General features: G+C 32.6%; 2 protein-coding genes across 2 annotated transcripts; both read left to right on the top strand.

Annotated features, from left to right (window-relative positions):
- The first annotated feature begins 10,149 nt into the window (after positions 1–10,149).
- On the top strand, positions 10,150–12,011 carry LOC132049046 (uncharacterized). The gene is made up of 2 exons (XM_059439717.1): positions 10,150–10,555; positions 11,599–12,011. Exons 1-2 carry the CDS (start codon positions 10,256–10,258, stop codon positions 11,869–11,871), a joined length of 573 nt encoding a protein of 190 aa, XP_059295700.1. The 5' UTR covers positions 10,150–10,255; the 3' UTR covers positions 11,872–12,011.
- Positions 12,012–17,808: 5,797 nt separating this feature from the next.
- LOC132068846 (uncharacterized) lies at positions 17,809–19,285 on the top strand. The gene is made up of 2 exons (XM_059462601.1): positions 17,809–18,282; positions 18,579–19,285. Exons 1-2 carry the CDS (start codon positions 17,809–17,811, stop codon positions 18,771–18,773), a joined length of 669 nt encoding a protein of 222 aa, XP_059318584.1. The 3' UTR covers positions 18,774–19,285.
- The last annotated feature ends 73 nt before the right edge of the window (positions 19,286–19,358 follow it).

Here is a 19,358-nt window from a genome sequence, read left to right as displayed (position 1 = left end):
GTTTCTCTAGCTGTCCAGCAAGGTTTTACTTGCGTGGAGCTAAAATGACGACGTTAAAGTGTTTACATCGTTGATTGGGCTTAGTTACTAAGTAGCGTATCGTATGACATGAGCTTTTTCCTGTGTGGGCCCATGCAGTTTTTCTTTTTGCAGCCCACGGAGTATGTTTGGTTACGTGACTCTCATCAGTGATCGGAAAATTTTGATAAATAATCACTTATTTTTATGGTTCTTTGTAACTCAACCACTATTTTACTAGTATTTGAAATTTATAGCCTGTTTGTCCAATCTTTTAAAATCAGCTTATTTTGAAAAGTTATTTTTGATGAGAAGCAATTTTTGCTTGACTAATTAATTTGAAAAACATTTTTATGTAGCAATTAGTGTTTGGCCAAGCTTTTAAAAGTGTTTCTAAGTTTATTTTCTCAAATGTGATTGAAACAAAGGTAGTAGGAGCTTGTTTAGATTGACTTATTTTAGGTGTTTTTTTAAAAAAAAAAAAAATTTAAGCACTTTTGTAGTGTTGGTGAGATAAAAAAAAAAGTCTTTAAGTACTTTTCTTTAAGCCAAAGTAACAAAAATAAATCAAAAGTCATAAATTAGAATTCCTAAACTTATGAATTATAAGTCAAAAGTCATAAACCCATCCATTCAGACTCTAAAAGAGTTTTTAAAATATAGACACAAACACAAACCAATATGCCCGATTTTGTTTTTCTCTTTAGTTATTTCCCTATCAATTATCATATTGTACCACCTAGGCACCTAACACTTCACAAATTTTACTGTACTGTCCAATAATACATGGTTCCCCAGCTTGGACATGATGTGGAGAGTAGTCCATAAACAAAAATAACCTATCCCTTCGATAAGTTGGAAGGACCATATCGAAAGAGAAATATAATAGACTAATTTGGCAACTATGGTCTTCCCAAGCTGGAAGAATCAAAGAAAAATCTTGAGCATTTTGTAAGTATTCGTTTCATATATATATATATATATATATATATATATATATATATATATATATATATATCATATATCATATTATACTAAAAGTGGGAAGCTCTTACCTTCAAAGTCAGATTGTCATTTTGCCCTTGCTATAAATTAAATTAATAAATTAAAACGTAATAAAACATATAATTAATTAAATATTACATACTAATATTGGAACCACTTAATGCCCTAATACAATTCACATTTCGGTTTAATGAAAATTAATTAAATCTAAATATTTTATTTTTCACCATTATTTCTACTACTATCATTACTTTCATTTTTCATTATTCTACTACCAATATTAATAGTATTACTTCATCACAAATTTTAAAGGGTTCGTCATCATTTCGTTTTAGGATTCATACTCGTTAAATTAATTTTACTTTATATACACTAATTACTATTTGTCCTCACATAATATATTTGATCTAATTTAAAAGCCCATACCTTAAATTCATTAGCCCCAACAGCCCATACTTTGAATTCATTAACCCACCAGCCCACTTTTCTTTCATTCTCCTTTCACCCGTTTCAGACCAGCCCAAAACAGATCAGCCCATACCCGCCATTTACTCGACCCGACCCAATTTTATTTCCTAAAAAAAAAAAAAAAAAAAACCCTAACCCTTCAGCCGACACCCTCATCTCTCTCGTCTCTCCTCCCTCTTCGTCACTCTCTCTCCACCATTTTTGGCTACAACTCAGCTCCCTTTCAATAATGGCAGAATCGAACAGGCCTATTTTTGTGCAATACCCTCTGCCCTCCTTATCGTCTTCTTTCCCCCACTCTCTTTCTCCTCCTTCCATTTTAGCAAACCCTACGCTCGCCTTTAGCAGTGGCAGACCTGTTGCCCTCATTTTCGCGTAAAAAACTTTCCCTTCTTGTCTTCAACGTTCAAGTCAACATAAAGGGCCAAATTATTCTGAAATATTTTTGACTTCCAACGGCTCTTTGAACTTGATTTGGAGCCAAAATTTCAAGTTTCAAAAGAAGAACCCTAGTTTTCGTCTGCTATAAAAAGGACCTTAAGTCCATAGCCGAAAAAAAAAGGGGATTTGGGGGGGAACCATTTTTCCTAATCATTTTATAATCACTATACCTGGGAACACCCATTTGAAAAATTAAGTCGTTTTACATTTTTGTTATAAAAATGTAGATTTACGCCCATTTCACTGCACTCGAAAGAGGTAAACAAATCTTATTTCGTTAGTTTAATTCCGGTCCTTAGTAGTTTAATAAGTGCTTGTATGTCCAACACGTTCGTTGTTTTAGTGGGTTTGATTTCTGCTTAATAGCGGAATAGCATTATATATGCTCCTGTTTAATCGGTTTACTTTCGGTTTGGTGGGCAATAACATTTGTAGATTCATGCGTGAGTTTGGTTTTTAATTTAATCTTATATTATTTGATGCCGTGGTCATTTAGCTCTACATGCGTTTGGAAGATTAGTCATATATAGACTTTAAAACTCGTTTGCATATTTTGATTAAGTTATGAGTTAGTTTTATGTTAGCAATCCTCCGTTCTCATCCATCTTTGCAATTTTATATTCCTCTGTGTGTTTTTAGTATTTTCATTTGCTTAACTTGGTTTTGCTACATCTGTTTTCTATTGCTTGTCTGATTTGGTTGTCGCGTTCTAGGGTAATATCTATCTTCTGTCTAGTTTAGTTATCGGGTTAGTAGAGTTTAGTTACCAATGTTTAGTATAGTATTTATGTCCCGTTAGTTTGATTATCATATTTAGTTCGTTTAGCCTAGTTGTTGTATAGTCTAGTATGAACTGCCATCTCTGTGTTTAATTTAATTTTGGTCACGGTTATGACAATGCTTATTTCCAGTTACTGGTTCAGATTTCCCCTGGATTAAGTTTGGTTCTCAGTTAGTGGGGTTCTGTGTTGTGCAGCCGTTTGGAAGTATATGTTTTTTAGTAGTTATTGTTTCCCCTTTACTTTCCAGACCTTTTGACCACCTTCAGTTATTCCTTTGCTTAGTCTGGCTTTTAGGGACATGTTTTAATTGAAATAGGTATCCTATGTATGTCGAAAAACATGTTTTTCGGCTGCTGTTTAACCATCCTCCCCTGGGTTGTTGGTTTAGTGGTTCAATGTCTTGAAATATGGTACTGGTGCGATGCTGCTGTGCATAGGCAGTTCCCCTTGCCCCCTGTTTAAACGTGACCATGTCATGTGCCTTTCCTTCTTTTTTGAATCAGCATGTCTTCTGTCTTTTTTTTTAAAGTCATTATTGTTGAAAGAATCAATCAGACATTAGTTTAACATTTACGGTCTCATAAACTGCTGAAACTTTCTTTAAAATCATTTTCGAGATTTAAAAGACGAGTATCACCCTGTCTGCTTTTCCCTGAAATATTCTCCTGACGTGTGTTCTCCGTACAGCTGTATACGTCGACTGTAATAGGTTTGTTGGTTGAAAATACTGCTTTAGATTAACTTGGCGACTGCAAATTTGCAACAAGTGTTTACTATACTTGGCTGGATTGTTTCTTTATTTTTGGTGCATATTTTGAAGAGAGATTGCTGTTTATACTTACCCTACTGTTTACTATATAATGGGTTGCCTCTTATATTACCTTTCTTTGTGTTTCGCATGTACACACCGGAGTCAAAGAGTCTTACTTTAAGACTCGATATCATCCCGCAAAGGCCTGGAATGCATATCTACTCCGTCATTCACATCTTCCGCATGCGGTGTTGGACTAAAAGCCCAATGTAATTTCTCTTCCTGAGTCAGCCAACCCACAGCATATATTAACTCCGATGGGCCGAAGCCCAACAGCTGTGGACAGCAACAGTCCAAAAATGGGCTGAATCCATTTTATCATGATTTCCTCTTCTAATTTATTTCTTGTGCCTTTAATTTATATTGTGCAAATAGTATTTCTTTCTGTTTGTTTGTCTTAGCTAGAATGGATCTTAATAGAATTAGCGGCTTAGTGTTAATATAATGGGCACTTAATTCCACTAATTATGGTTATTTCTATTTATATTCTAACTATCCATAATATCTATAACATTTATTTGAGTAATTGATTTTCAAATAGTATACCTATATTTTTGGATTAAAGGAATCATTTTTCATTCTTACCATCTTAAGAATTTCGAAAACGTCGCTAACACACAAAATATGAATCCGGTTATATTTTGTAAACATTTCAAGATTTATACAATTACACATATTTTAGCTGAAATTGGTTAAATAAAGAGTAATAAAAAACAGAAAGGGATTTATGGCCTTTTCATCATATTTATGAATATAAGTCTAGGTATTTCTACACCGTCATATTCGTATAATATCATTTGTTTTTGATCTAAAGATCACATTTATCAAATCATCTTTTAAAGGGCTATTATTCATAGATAAATTATCTCATTTTTTAATCTTATTTTTTAATAACATTACTATTTAAGACCTTAGCAACATTTATAAGCTATTTTCCAAACATTTAAAATATTTATACTTAGCCTAATTACATTTAAGTCCGGTCGGATTAATCATTATTAATGGAACCTTGAGGATGCCTAATACCTTCCCCTTACCTAGAATTTTGGTTTCGTAGACTTTAAAATTAAAATCAACTTTAGGTAATAACTTTAATAATTTTAGGTGCCCTAATTCACCATAAATAATTAGGTGGCGACTCTTAACTTTAATCAACCCCGGAATTACCCGGATGTTGTAAACTATTTTGACCTAGGTTAAAATAGGGTATGACAATGCCCTAATACAATTCACAAATGAAACAAATAGCCCAATACATTCCATCCGTTTTCTTATCTTTTCACTATTTATTTCTCTTCTTTCATTCTCCTATTCAATTTCCTCTCCTCCTTTAAATCCTTTGTTATATTAAATTTCAGTTATAATTCATTCCAATTCTTTAGGTTACAATCTCATGCATTCATCACTTATCATGTCTATAATATTCTAATCATATCATATATTATTATATAAGTGGGAAGCTTTTGATGACAATTTATGAACGACCATTCTACTCGTCAATTTAATAATATTCATTTAACATTTTTGTATAAAAATGTAAATTTACATTAAAATAAATACTTGATAAAGATAAAATTGATTACATTCATTTTATGTACAGGACAAAAAAACGTTACATTAAATGTAGTTATTGTATGATTGCAACAACCATTTCACTTGTCTTTTTACATTCTTTACCGTCTTAGTTATTAATGTAGTTATTGTCATTTAATTGTTTATTTCTTTCATCTTCCAAGATAATGGAGTATTAATTCTTTGCACAGCCTTTTCACTTTTTTTTTTTTTTTCACTATGAAAGTGTGATCTATCAAACTCAAAGTGAAAGTTTTCACAGTTCTATTTTGCTTTGCTCCAACGTCGATATTTTCTATGTTCTTTTAATGGTATCGTAATTTTTTTTATGGAAATGTAATATGTCCAATTTTATTTTGTGTTATATAACTCTTTTTTCATTAACGTTAGTTATGTTATTGACCATAAGTTCATTAATTTGGTATTTAAAATTGGGCTAGTTTAATTAAAGACGTAGACCTCTAATTGGAGGCCACTACTGGTACACTTTAATGGCATAAATGAGTCAAACTATTGATGAGTGGTAAATAGCCATTTCTATAGTTCGATATAAATGAGTCATTTCTATAAACTCATAAATAGGAAAGTTTTGACATGGCGTAAATCGACGAATGGCATAAATTTCTCTCCATATTTGAGCCTTTTCCGTATTTTCTATGTTCTTTTAATGGTATCGTAATTTTTTTTATGGAAATGTAATATGTCCAATTTTATTTTGTGTTATATAACTCTTTTTTACAGATTATGTTATTGACCATAAGTTCACGGTTACTACTTACACTTTAATCGGAGTGGTCAGTATTTCTCTCCACAATTTTTACATGTTTTTTTTTTTTTTTTTTTTACATTATGCATTTGAGTTCACAGTTGTGGGACAAATTCTTGATTTTATTATTTTATTTACTCATTTATTTGTTTTTCCTTTTCAAAATTTGGAGATTTGGTCAGAAAGTTCCTGTTTGGTATTCTTTTTTTCCCTAGCTTACTATGTTCTTTAAAATTTGGTGAAAATTATTGTGAGGAGGTTGTATGGTCAAGGTATGATTTAATGGTCACTTAAGTAGGTAAAAATCACAAGATGATATTTCAACATTGGAAAAAAAAGTTAGGTGATTTTTTCATTTGAATAAGCCTTGGTTCGGAAATTGTCCGATACCTGTGTTGGCAGAAGGTGGTAACTGATAGTCCTAGCGCACACAAGCTACACGGAGACCATCTAAGGTTATATTGTGGGTTAAAAAGTGAATTTTGTGAGCCTTCTTGTTAGATCATGAAAAATAAGAAAAACATTTGATATCCGAGCCAACTTGCACGCATCTTAACTAATTCATTAAGTACAAGCCGCTGCTAGCTTTCACCAACAAAAATACCAAGTAACACCATCTACGTGATACTATACTCAAGTTTAGACATATGAGGAAAAAGAAAACAAAATCACTTAGCCTTTTTCAGATTTGTACTCTAATCCCCCATGGATCCTTCGAACTTTTTTGACCAGTGACACGTTTAAGTGCAAAAAGTGCTCTTTTCTTTTTCATTTTTTGATTGATCATAAAAATGAGAAACAAGTTGAATACAGAAGTAAACGGCAACTATGCACTTCTGCAACCTCTTTGGGCAATAATAAGAAAATAATTGTCAATACTTTTTCTTCGAGAACTTGAATATTAAAGTGTTAAAAAAATTACGCGGAAATAATTAGATTATTGTTCTTTTCGAGAAACTTGAAACTTTAGAAGGATAAATATAAGAAATTTATTCAAAAGGTAAAAGTTATAGGGGGAAAAAATTATATCAATGACTACCGCAAAACTTCTAATTTTCTTGCGCTTTCTAATAGAGTGTTTTCATATTTTCAAATAGTATGTTTCCTAATAACCTAAAAGGTTAACTCATTACACATCGTACCCATGAGAATAATAGTCAAAATACTCCCCAACGTTTGACCAAAATGCCAACTACACACCGAACCTTTGCTTTGGTCCTATTACCCCTGGACAATTTTTTTCAATATTAAAATGCCCTTTTTTTTGCCGATGTATGATCTAATATGACAACCCCAAATTATTAACGCTTGTCCACACGCGCACGCCCACGTGCCACATCTTTAATTTTCCCTCATTTTTTATTAATTTCCCCCCTTCCTCCATCCATTTACTCTTCTTCAAAAAAAAAAAAAAAAATCTCAATTTTCCACACTCCATTTTCAGTATGAGGATCCAAAAACCCATACCCAATTCTCCTTCATCTTCATCAACATCATCATCATCATCTTCTTCATTAGGAGTTGAAAAAAAAAAATCACACCAACTTCCTCAAATTTGATCCAAAAAAACTCAAATGTGAAAGAAAGCTTCCTAATACCAAGTAGAACAAAGTTCATCCATTAATTTGATCAAACAATTAAGAATTTAAAGAAACCCACTTGGTGTTCTTCATAGTTTTCTCCAAATTCCTAACAATGGAGTTTAATTTTCTCCCAAATCAACTCAAAGAATTAGTGCTTAGCTTAAACAACTCCAACCAAGCAACAAGTAGCAACTCCAAACAAGCAACTTTCAATCAGATTTTCTTTAACAAGATTAGATTTTCAACCTTTTTTTTTTTTTTTTTTTTTCGGTTTTTTTTTTTTTTTTTTTTTTTTTTTTTTTTTTTGAATTTGATTTGGGAAAAAAATTCAAATGTGAAAGGAAGCTTCCTAACACCAAGTAGAACAAATTTCATCCATTAATTTGATCAAACAATCAAGAATTTAAAGAAACCCACTTGGTGTTCTTTATAGCTTTCTCCAAATTCCTAACAATGGAGTTTAGTTTTCTCCCTAAATCAAAGAATTAGTGCTTAAACAACTCCAACCAAGCAACAAGTAGCAACTCCAAACAAGCAACTTTCAATCGATTTTCTTTAACAAGATTAGATTTTCAACCTTTTTTTTTTTTCAGCATTTTCGTTTTTTTTTTCTTCGAAAAACTTTTTTTTTTTTTGAATTTGATTTGGGAAAACAAGATTATAAGAATAATCACTATCCTAGCTCTAAATTTATAATGGGTATTATTTTGACCAAAAAAATGGAGATGGGTGTTAAATAGGGTGAAGAAGAAGATGAAGTAACCTAAAAATGGAGGAATTTAAATTTATCTATGTGGCATCTATGTGGCGATCAGTTGGCATTTTAAAACACATCGATGCTTTTTTTAAAGGCTATAACGCGCCACCGAGCGGTGTAGTCACGCTCTTGTCCACATCGCGTGAAAAAGGGGCATTTTAATACTGAAAAAAATTATCCAGGGGGATAATAGGTCCAACGCAAAGGTTAGGTGTGTAATTGGCATTTTGGTCAAACGTTGGGGGGTATTTTGACTATTATCTCTCGTACCCATCTAACTAAATTTAGTTATTCAACTTTTCATATTATATCTAATCACTTAGTATACAATAATAAAGTTATTTGAATTAGCTAATTGTTCATCACTTTGAGTTTATAATTTTTCCCTTCAAATTTATTAGTATTGTAATTTTGATTTTATCTATACCGTTTTAAAAAGTATATATTAATTAGTATGAAGCGCACATGCAACGCACGTGTCCAAAACTAGTATTGTGTGTGTGGGGGGCAACATCTTATCTATGATTTATCCAACAAAGAATCTTCCTCATCTGAACTCTGAGGTGCCACATAAATATTCTTTCTTCACTTTGTTTTCCGAGTATTTCTATCTTTACAAATTACAATGCATGGTGGGATATATTGCTTTTTTAGTTTATTCTTCTTTTTCCTTTTTCACATTTACGGTTTCAATATCCCCGTTTTCTATTTCTTTATTAGTATATTCTTTTATACCCAAGGAAGCAGGGTGTTCGCAACTTCGCATTATCATCAGGGGTGAAGCTGGTATTCTAATTACGGGTTTAATAATTCAATCGTTTTGACGGTGCAAGACTCTGTATTTGTGTTAAAAATCCATCTAATATATATAAATAATGCATAGAAAGTTAGAAACCCAATAACTTTTTTCTTTTTATTTTTTAATATTTAAAATTCATAAATTCAAAATCCTAATTATGTGTTTGATTACCGTCTCTCAAAGTCCCCAACAAAAATTAATGATATTTTATTTCTTACAAGCAACAGCTCATTGAAATATTACTGAAAGTGCAGTGCTACTTTTAGACTTTGAGGCCGTATCGTATCTGATGCCATCTGCTTTTTATATGGTCATTGGCGATGATGTCAGCTACTGTGACGTAGGTCCATCTTTACCAAGTTTGCACTTAATTATAGCAGCAGTCCCTTCAGCTTCAAGTGCGTGCTCTCTAAGTTTTAATACTCCTGTTTAACTGGACATGATATTTAAGAAAAAATAAATATTTATGTGGCTGTAAATCATTTCATAAAGTAAATTTATTTTTAAATTAGGAAAGAGATCATTCATTTTGACACGAATTAAAAAAAATAGATTCACATAAATTAAAACAGAGAGAGTATTATACATACAGAGCTGGAAACTTTTCAAAAATATTAGGTTGATTGCACCCAATAGTTTAAAAAAAAGTATTTGTGAATGAATTGTACATGATATTTCGTGCGTGCTTATTTATAGTTTCGAAGCTTACCAAATTGCACTTTATTAATAGTTGTTGCGCTCATTTTTCTTTAAGAGTTTAAATAATATACACCGTAAATATTTTTTATACTATCAAGTTATCATAATATATATAACATAGCTGATTTTCAAAATTTGAAATTTTATATTTTGAGAAGACTTACTGATAGATATATTTTGAATAAATAAGAAATTATTTATATTAATAGTGTATAAAACTTTAAATGCGTCTGTTAAATAAGAAAACAACAGAAAGTCATCAACGCGAATATATCCCCTAATGACTAGCCAGACACCTTGTGTGGAATCTTGGAGAAGTTTGTTTGCTAATGGCCGATGAGGAATATCTGCTTGAAATTTGGCCTCTATGAAATTAAACTGTTCACACCAACGAGTGACACATGATTAAGTTTTAATATATATAAATCTAAATTAAATTCCTTACTTTCCCCTTATTTATTTGCTCTTTCCAACCCTCTTTGCTCCATCTCAGATCACACATTAGCTACTATTTCCCAAAGTATAGTTCCCTGTAATTTTGAAGAGTACTCGAAATGGAAAAGAACCAAATCACCACCAAAAACACAGAGTCCCAACGTGTATGTGAAAAGATTTTCAGAGTAGTGAATATAAGTCCAGCTTTTCGACGAATTTCTACAGTTCATCCACAGACACAAAATCCCATTTCTGCTACTAATTCAGCTACCAAGCCAATAGTAGCAAGCACAGATCATCACAGAAATGACCCTGCTAAAGCCACCAAATTCAAGCTAGTTGCTCAAAGTGGATCCACCATTCCTCTTGAGTTAAATGGCCAGAAATATCAGAACATGTCTAGTACTGCCTCTAACATGGTATTGTTGAATTGTCTGACCATTTTAATTACTTATTACGTCTCAATACACTCGCTCAGTGTGTGTGAGTCTAATTCTTTTTCATTGGAAGTATTTTTTTGCTAATGGGTTGTCGTGAGACTTGAACCCAAAATCTCTTACTTGATTTAATAACATGTCTAAATCTTTTGGCTCATTAACTGTATTCAGCGCCGGCTCAAGGGCCAAGCAAGTCAAGCATGGGTTGAGGCGCCCCATTTTTTAAAGTTAATATCCTCAACGTTTTATTTTATGTGATGTAATTTAACTTGATATGAAATTTAAGAAAGATTTTTTTTTTAAAAAAAAATTGTGATATAAAACAAGTCATAAATATTTGTATAGCTACAAATCATCTCAGTAAAGATAAAATAAAGAGTTTAAGGATAAATTGAAACAATAGAATTTTATTTTGATATCAAGTTATCAACTTAATACTATCTTTTTCTTTAAATTTTTAAAAATTAATTTTTTTTTTTTTTACCTCATAATAGTATAGCAATATTTTTTTTTTATCAGTATCAAAATTCAAGTATGTCAATCATAAGCATGAATCAAGTTACTCAATTTTTTTTGTTTTTGTTTTTTGAATAAGGCATTTTATTAAAGTTTAGCTTTAGGCCCCTAATATTCTTAAGTCGCCCCTGTATTGATTTGTAATACTTTTCGTGTAGAATTTAAATAAGTATATTTTATTTTAAATGTTTTGAAGAATCTACAAGCGAACACAGGCAAAATTGAGTATTTTGATCTTCATACTCTGAACCCTCTGATATAAATTGGGACACAAGGGGTACTTGTTATGTGATCAACACGCTTTCTCATGTGTGAGCCTAATTCTTTTTCATTAGTCAAATACGTGAAATTTTTTGTTTTGCTAATGAATGATAGTGAGACTTGAACCCAATTTCTCTTACCTGATTTAATAAGATGTGGAATTGAGTGATCATATAATCTCGAAAAATTAAGTTGTTACTCTTTGCGCACTTTTAATTACCGTAGTTAATTATATTATGTCTCGACAGGTACGTGTAGAATATAATCACATTGCAGGAGAAAGTGCCACACCCAAGTTTAAAGCTGAAACTCTGAAACCTGTGAACAAGCTCCATCAGCAGAATCAAGATCCTTATAAAGGCGCGAAAGTTGAACCTCATGTGAACAAGTCCCCTGTAAAGAACATGTTCACTACAGTTCATTATCAGATAAATGAAGGACCTAAAGATGATAATGAAATATTTTCTAATTATATCGATCGCGTGAAAAAAAAGATGAGAAATACGTTTGATGATGATTGATGATCATAAAGTCTCTCACTATGTTGGCCGCTCCAAGTTCAAGACCTGAACTACAACTATTGCTGGTGGGAACAAAGGAGCTACTTGAAGAATCTTTGCAGAGTTATGTGTATGATTGTTTATCCTTTAAATAAGAGAAATTTGCTTTGTTTATCCTTTAAATAAGAGAAATTTGTTGGGTGCTATATATATGATTTTATATATAGGTTCGTATATGTGTTAGAAAGATCGAAACTTGGATAAGGGTAAATATCTCAAAAGGTTATTGAATTTTGAGAAATTATGTAGGAAAGTTATTGAACGTTGCTACATATCAATAAAATCACTCAACTACATATGTCATCAAAAAATCTGACATGACAATATTAATTAATTATTTTATGCCATGTAGACGTGGGCCACACAATATATAAAATAAAATAAATTCATATTTTTAAACTCACACCCACTTACCAACCCTTCATCCAAAACCCATTTTTCCCTTATCTATACTTTCTTCTCACTGTTTCCTTAAAATTAGGTTAGATCAAAATAATTACTTAGCCAATATAACTTAGAGAGAAAATCAAAATAATTATGGTAATTTACACATATCTTATTACCTCAAAAATGAACAAGTTCCTTAATTCTTTGTACAAAACCATCTCAAAGCATGCAAAAAAGCCACACGGAGATGCACATAGTACTACTAGTCCCCTAGCAATCATAAATATTACCACGATACGCCCAAAATCACAGTTAATTGTTACCACTACAAATCAGTTAACAAATGCACATATAACATTAACCACGCAAAATTATAGAGTCAGAGCCCTAAAAACTAATATATCCTCAATGCCAATCTCATTAACAACCTTCAAAAAGTTCTCCATACGCAGCTCTAAAGCCTTTGAATTTTCAGAAAAAGATACACCCAAATTCTGAAATGAGAAAGATCGAAAGAATACTTAGTATTAAATATATGCTTTAGTACTACTAAATGCTTAATCATTAAAATAAGTTATTGCGTAAAGAACAAAAAAAGATGTCAACGAAAACTCTAATTTTAACTCCAAACAAATGGGTGTGGGTATAAAGATATGGAATTATTTTATTTTATTGTGGGGCCCACGTCTACATGGCATAAAATAAATAATTAATATTGCCATGTCAGATTTTTTTGATGACATATGTAGTTGAGTGATTTTTTGAGATAATAGGCCAAAGTTGAATGATTTTACTGATATGTAGCAAAGTTCAATGATTTTACTACATAATTTCTCAAAGTTCAATGACCTTTTGAGATATTTACCCCTTGGATAAAGGAAAGAAGCTTTAAAGGTTTTGTGTATAATAATGAAATTCTACTAATTTATGAGACATGTTTACTTTATCATCTTAAAGGACTTTTGATGGGAGTACGAACTGTGTGTATTATTCTTCATTATAATATGCTAAATATCATACCATCGTAGAGACTATACGAGTATATATGATTGAGGCAGAGTTGTGAGGTTTAAGGAGAGTGCCAAAGATTAATTTTTTCAATCGGAAATACTTCGTGCATCCATAATCAACTTAAACAAATGTAATCGACTTATAGATTGAATTGCTCAGATTGACTTTAGTATGTGCATGCGAGTTGGTGTTTCCGATTGTAACAAGTGTAAAACACAAGAGATGATAAGTTGCAACATGTAAATGAGAAATGATATTTTCATGCTAGTTCGACAAACGTACAGTCAATTTCATTTATAAAATTGATTGTCAGATTCTCCATCATTCAATTTATTATTTTCATTTATGAGATTTTCCTTGCTATTTTCTTTTCAAGCGTGGGTCTTGTTTGATTGCTTGATAGTGATCTTGCTCCCTTTCAGTCGTAGAACATAAATTCAGCTGAGCAGATTTGAATAATTCTTCCGATATATTATGTTTTCTTTTTGACCAATCCCATCCATTGTTGATACCTGCCTGTTGAAAATTATTGAGTTCATTAGTTTAGAAGACTTTTATTGTTGAGACCTACCTGTTGAAAACCATTGAGTTATCAGTCAACGTAGTGAGTTGACAAACATATTGAGGTCTCGGGTAATAATGACGTCTCGGGGTTCATTCTTCTTATGCGTTCAAGCTTGGGTGGACAGAATTACATTTAGTCTCGTTTTAAATTTCAGTCTACCTATATATGACTGCGACTATTTAGTGTCGTTGTTTTGTTTCATTTTTTTGGTTTTGTTACTATTATTAAAAAGGAAGAAGTGATTTAGACATATTGCTGTCTTCCATTTCCTTAGTTTCGGCATGCTCCAGGAAGAAGGGATTTAGTTGGCATCATAGACTCTCAAAGGCTCCAAAACCAATCACTCTGCTATTCTTATACAAAGCAAGAGAACACATTGTAGGCAAAGTATACACTTTTTAGACTTTGAGGCCACCCCTTTCTCACATCTTTGAATTTGGATTTCTGAATGCGACTGACACCATTGGAGGAAGCTGGAAATGGTGTTTGGGGTTTTGAAGGGTCTAGGTTTTGTTTTCCAGTGTGTGTTTCTCTGGTGCCCAGTAGGGTTTTACTTGGGTGATGATGAAACGACGACGTTGGAAGGCTTACCCTGTTGACTGGGCATGCTTTGCTAAATGGCTATTCATATGACATGGGCTTTTTCTTATGTAGGCCCATCAACATCTTTTTAATGGACTAAAATTTCTTAAGGGCAATTCGCTTCTTTTGGGGTGGTCTTTAAATTTTGCCCCTCATATTTGAAATCTTTAAATTTTACCCTTCATGAAACCCATAGTTAGAGTTCGAACCCCGCAAATCGCCAAAAATTTTAAAAAAATTTGCAAAGCGAGTTTAAATTTCGCTATGCCCCTCCGTATACTTTTTAGTTATGTTTAACTAAAAATTACTTGGCATAAAAAAAACTTTGCTCGGAGCATATATACATATATTTTTTTAACTTTTCAAGGTAAACTTTTAGTTATGCTTAACTAAAAGTGTGCCCCATAAGACATAACTAAAAGTATGCCCCATAAGGCGAAAGTTTTCCTCAAGGCATAACTAAAAGTTTGCCTTATAAAGGCAAAGTTTAAATTTCGCTATGCCCCCTCGGCGTAGACTTTTAGTTGTGTTTAACTAAAAGCCGTCTACTTAGGAGAAACGTACTTTTAGTTATGTTTAATAAAAAGTCCGGGTGGCGGACGTACTTTGCCTTTTATATATATATATTATTTTTTTTTTTTTTTTTTTACTTTTCAAGGTAAACTTTTAGTTATGCCTTAACTAAAAAGTATGCCCCAAAAACATAACTAAAAGTATGCGCATAATGCGAAACTTTTCCTTAAGGCATAACTTAAACTTTGCCTTATAAGGCAAAGTCTATGCCTTAAGGAAAAGTTCTTGCCTTATGGGGCATAATTTTGTTATGCCTTAACTAAAATTCTGCCCCATAAGGCATAACTAAACTATGTCTTAGGAAAAATTCTGCCTTATGGGCAGACTTTTAGTTATGTCGGATCCGGCATAACTTTAGCTTTTACTTAAAGATTGTATGCCGGATCCGGCATACACTCCCCGATCTGCGCCTTGCGAAATTATTTTTTTATTTTATGCTTGAGCGGGGTTCGAACCCGTAACTCATGTACTCGCCCACCTTTCCAAGCGAAGGGCACAACTTAAAGACCACAAATATGAGGGGTAAAATTTAAAGACCACAAATTTGAGGGGCAAAATTTAAAGACCACCCCAAAAGAAGGGCAATCCTCGCAAAAAAATGATTTCATAAATAGTTATAGTTTAGAGCGTAATTACAAAATGAAGCTACAGTTTGCGTATTTCAAAACGCAGCTATAATTGTTGTATTAAGTAGAAAAGCTATATCAGGCGGTTATCGGTTGTATCAGCGAAATAGTTGCATCAGGCAGGTATCAGTTGTATCAATACATACTGTATCATCTGAAATCGCTTGAAAGAGCTGTATCAGCACTGATAGATAGGTTTTCAAGGATTTAAGTTTTACGTTCCAGTGTGTCTCTCTCTGGCTGTCCAAAGACGGTTTTACTTGGGTGGAGCTAAAACGATGACGTTATAGTGTTTACATCGTTGATTGGGCTTAGTTACTAAGCGGCATATCATATGACATGGGCTTTTTCCTATGTAGTCCCATGCATTTTGCAGCCCACAGAGTACGTTTGGTTACGTGACTCTCATCAGTGATAGGAAAATTTTGATAAATAATCGCTCTTACTATTTTATAAGTATTTGAGATTTATAGTCTATTTTTTCAAGCTTCTAAAATCAATTTATTTTGAAAAGGGTTCTTTGAAAAATTATTTTTAACGAGAAGCAGTTTGTGTTTGGCTAATTTATTTGGAAAGTATTTTTATATAGCAATTAGTGTTTGGTCAAGCTTTTAAAAAGTGCTTTTAAGTTTATTTTCTCAAAAGTGATTGAAACAGAGGGAGTATAGTAAGAGCTTGTTTGGATTGGCTTATTTTAGGTGTCTTTTTACTTTAAGCACTTTTGTAGTGTTGGGTGAGATAAAAAAATGTCTTTAAGCACTTGTTTTTAAGCCAAAATAACAAAAATAAATCAAAAGTCATAAGTTAGAATTTCCTAAACTTATGACTTATAGGTCATAAGCCCATCCAAACGGGCTGTTTTTCAAAAGTCATAAGCCCATCCATCCAGGCTCTAAGAGCCCGTTTGGATGGGCTTATAGATGTTTCTTTCGTTCCTTTTTTTCTGTTTTCAGCCATTGTTAGAGTGTTTAAAACAAGATCTAATTCTCCATTTTAATGGCGGAAAGAGATACTCCAAGCAGGAATACTCGAGGTAGTCCTGATGTTTATGATGGTCCTAGTTTCTCTTTGGGATTTTCACAACAAAAACTTGTAATTGCGGGAGAGGAACGCTAAAATTGCCGAGAGAAGAAGCAAGAAGATTCATGACCCATCAAGGATGCGTCAACTTCAACCGAATGAAGTTGCAAAACCGAGCAAGCAAAAAGATGATGTACCGAAAAAAAAGGTTCTAAAGTTGCTCAACAAAATAAGAGAAAAGTAACCAAGCCTTTTTCCGACGTTAAGGGTAAAAAGGTTGTTAAAGATGTAGATCTGGAAGAGGATGAACAAGTATTGATGAATTTTTTCGATTTTGTTGTTTTGTATTTCACTATATTTCTGTATATTTCAACATAATTGGATATGCAATTCAGATATTAATGAATTTTTTCGATTTTGTTGTTTTGTATTTCACTATATTTCTGTATATTTCAACATAATTGGATTTGCAATTCAGTACATTTCTGTGTATTTAATAAAAAGTATATGTGCATCAACTGTAGTTTATATCATATACAACATAACTGTAGTAGCTGTGTTCGTAGTTAACTGTATTTCATTATATTTCTATATATTTTCACAAGTACGTATGGTTACTATTCTGTACTTATTTATTTTAAAAGCTGTGTTAGTTGTCTTATGCAATTTTTTTTTTTTGTGTGTGTATTTTTGTTGTATATATATATGTTAATTTTGTTGTCTGTGTCTATGTTTTATACAATTGTTTCTGTCTTAACTTAGTGTTGCCGTTTTATTTTAGGAAACTAAATTCTATGTTAAGAGTCATCCTCAAGGGGCTCCATCGATGCAACGGTACACGAATATCGAGGTGTTCAAAGATCTCAAGAGTAAGCTAACTGTTCCACAGTTAGAGATCTTTTCCAAGACAATATTTGGGAAATTCCTCGGAATACGGACTCGGAGGTTCAAGCACAGATTTTTAGGTGCTTTATGGTAAGAGAGCTCAAGGAGAGCACTTCTGATTGCTTTACAATTGATATAAATGGTACCATATTGCGATTTACCATGAGAGAATTTGCCTTTATGAACGGGCTAAATTGTGTAGCCGATGAAGGACAATTTACATACGATGAGGAAGAACCGAATAGGATTATGGTTGATTATTTTGGTGGAACTAGGAGTAAAGTAAAAAGATTGGAGTTGATTGATTGCTTTAAGAATAAGTGTTGGGGAGATAATGATGAGGACGCTTTTAAGTTTGCAATTTTGTTTTTTATAAACACATACATCTTTTGCGGTGAGCCTAGGAAAACGAATATACCAAGGGTTCATTTTGAAGTGGTTGAGGATGGAAGGTATGTAGATTATCCATGGGGCAAAGAAGCTTTTACCGAGTTGATTAGAAGCATCAGCAAGAAGTATTCTGCCACAACACAGTATTATAGGACCCATGGGATGCCACTGGCTATGCAAGTTTGGCTTTATGAGTGTTGTTCAAGAGTTCCATCGTATCTCGCTCTTAAATCCGGAAATTCCATTCCAAGAATGTTGAATTGGAGGTCCATTGACAGTCAGCCAAAATACAATATTTTGATGGAAGGCATTTTTAGAGACGGCAAACAGTCGGTAATATTCGAACATTCTCTCTCTTATTTTTATGTTTTTCATAGCATTTTATTTTGCAATTATGCCTTACTGATTTTATTTGTACTCCACTGATCTAATTGTCGTATTTTTGCTTTTATGGTGGTTTTTTTCCTGATTTTTTGCATTTCATTATATTTTTGTGTATTTCCTTTATCACAACGTAACTATTTTGGGGTTGTACATTTCATAATATTTCCCTGTATTTCATTATTCATAATGTAAGTGTGACTAGTTTTATAACACACTAATTAAATATTTATTTGTTTCTTCCACAGAGATGTACATTTGCAAATACAATCCCTACTAGCAGTGAGTTGGAGAGCCTCCAATTGCCCGATGTTGTTGTCTGTCGAGATACAGTAGACAAAAATGTCTTAGTTGATGCCCATGAAGGTACCCAAGTCACAGATATGCCAGTGGATGAGTATGATGATTTCAGTACTACTCCCCCCCCCCCCCCACCTTTCTAAGGGTAAACAGCAACAACGGACGAATCAGACAGATTCTCCACTTTCAAAGAGACGCAGACAACTTCCTGCAATAGCTTCCACATCAAAGAAACAACAAATCCATACCGAACCACAAATAACTTTGAAGAAGAGTCACAAGGAGCAAAAGGTTGCTCAAAAGCCTATTTTACGTAAGTACCGCTTCACCAAAGTTGAATGAACAAATGAATCGACCCCAAAACACCCTGGTCCTACGTGATGTCCCTACTGCCTCTATGAAATATGAAATGCAATTGCTAAGGAAAGATTTTCAAGTTTTGAAGGAATCAGTAAGTGATTTTAGTTACGAAACAAAAATCTTTTTGGTGTATTTAATTTAATGTTTGTTAACAAATTGAAATACTGTTTTTGTTTAAATATTAGGTCGTTGGTGAGTTCACAAGTATTGGCACTGAGTTGTCCAATCTTCGAACTTTCATGGATGACAACTTCAAGAAGCTATTTGAAGCAATCAAGGGGAACAATTCTGTGGACAAGGTAAATGTGTGAAATAGGAATTGAACAAACATTTTAGACCTTTATCGCGAAATACAATTAATATTAATT

Source organism: Lycium ferocissimum, chromosome 1, assembly GCF_029784015.1.
Source record: "Lycium ferocissimum isolate CSIRO_LF1 chromosome 1, AGI_CSIRO_Lferr_CH_V1, whole genome shotgun sequence".
Lineage (NCBI taxonomy): Eukaryota > Viridiplantae > Streptophyta > Magnoliopsida > Solanales > Solanaceae > Lycium > Lycium ferocissimum.
This window is presented reverse-complemented; position numbering and strand designations above follow the sequence as displayed.

Excerpts from the sequence above, each read along its gene's own strand:
- LOC132049046 (XM_059439717.1), top strand. The coding sequence starts at position 10,256 with ATGGAAAAGAACCAAATCACCACCAAAAACACAGAGTCCCAACGTGTA. Across the intron at positions 10,556-11,598 it reads CTAGTACTGCCTCTAACATG|GTACGTGTAGAATATAATCA; the intron begins GTATTGTTGAAT and ends ATGTCTCGACAG.
- LOC132068846 (XM_059462601.1), top strand. The coding sequence starts at position 17,809 with ATGGTTGATTATTTTGGTGGAACTAGGAGTAAAGTAAAAAGATTGGAG. Across the intron at positions 18,283-18,578 it reads TTAGAGACGGCAAACAGTCG|AGATGTACATTTGCAAATAC; the intron begins GTAATATTCGAA and ends TTTCTTCCACAG.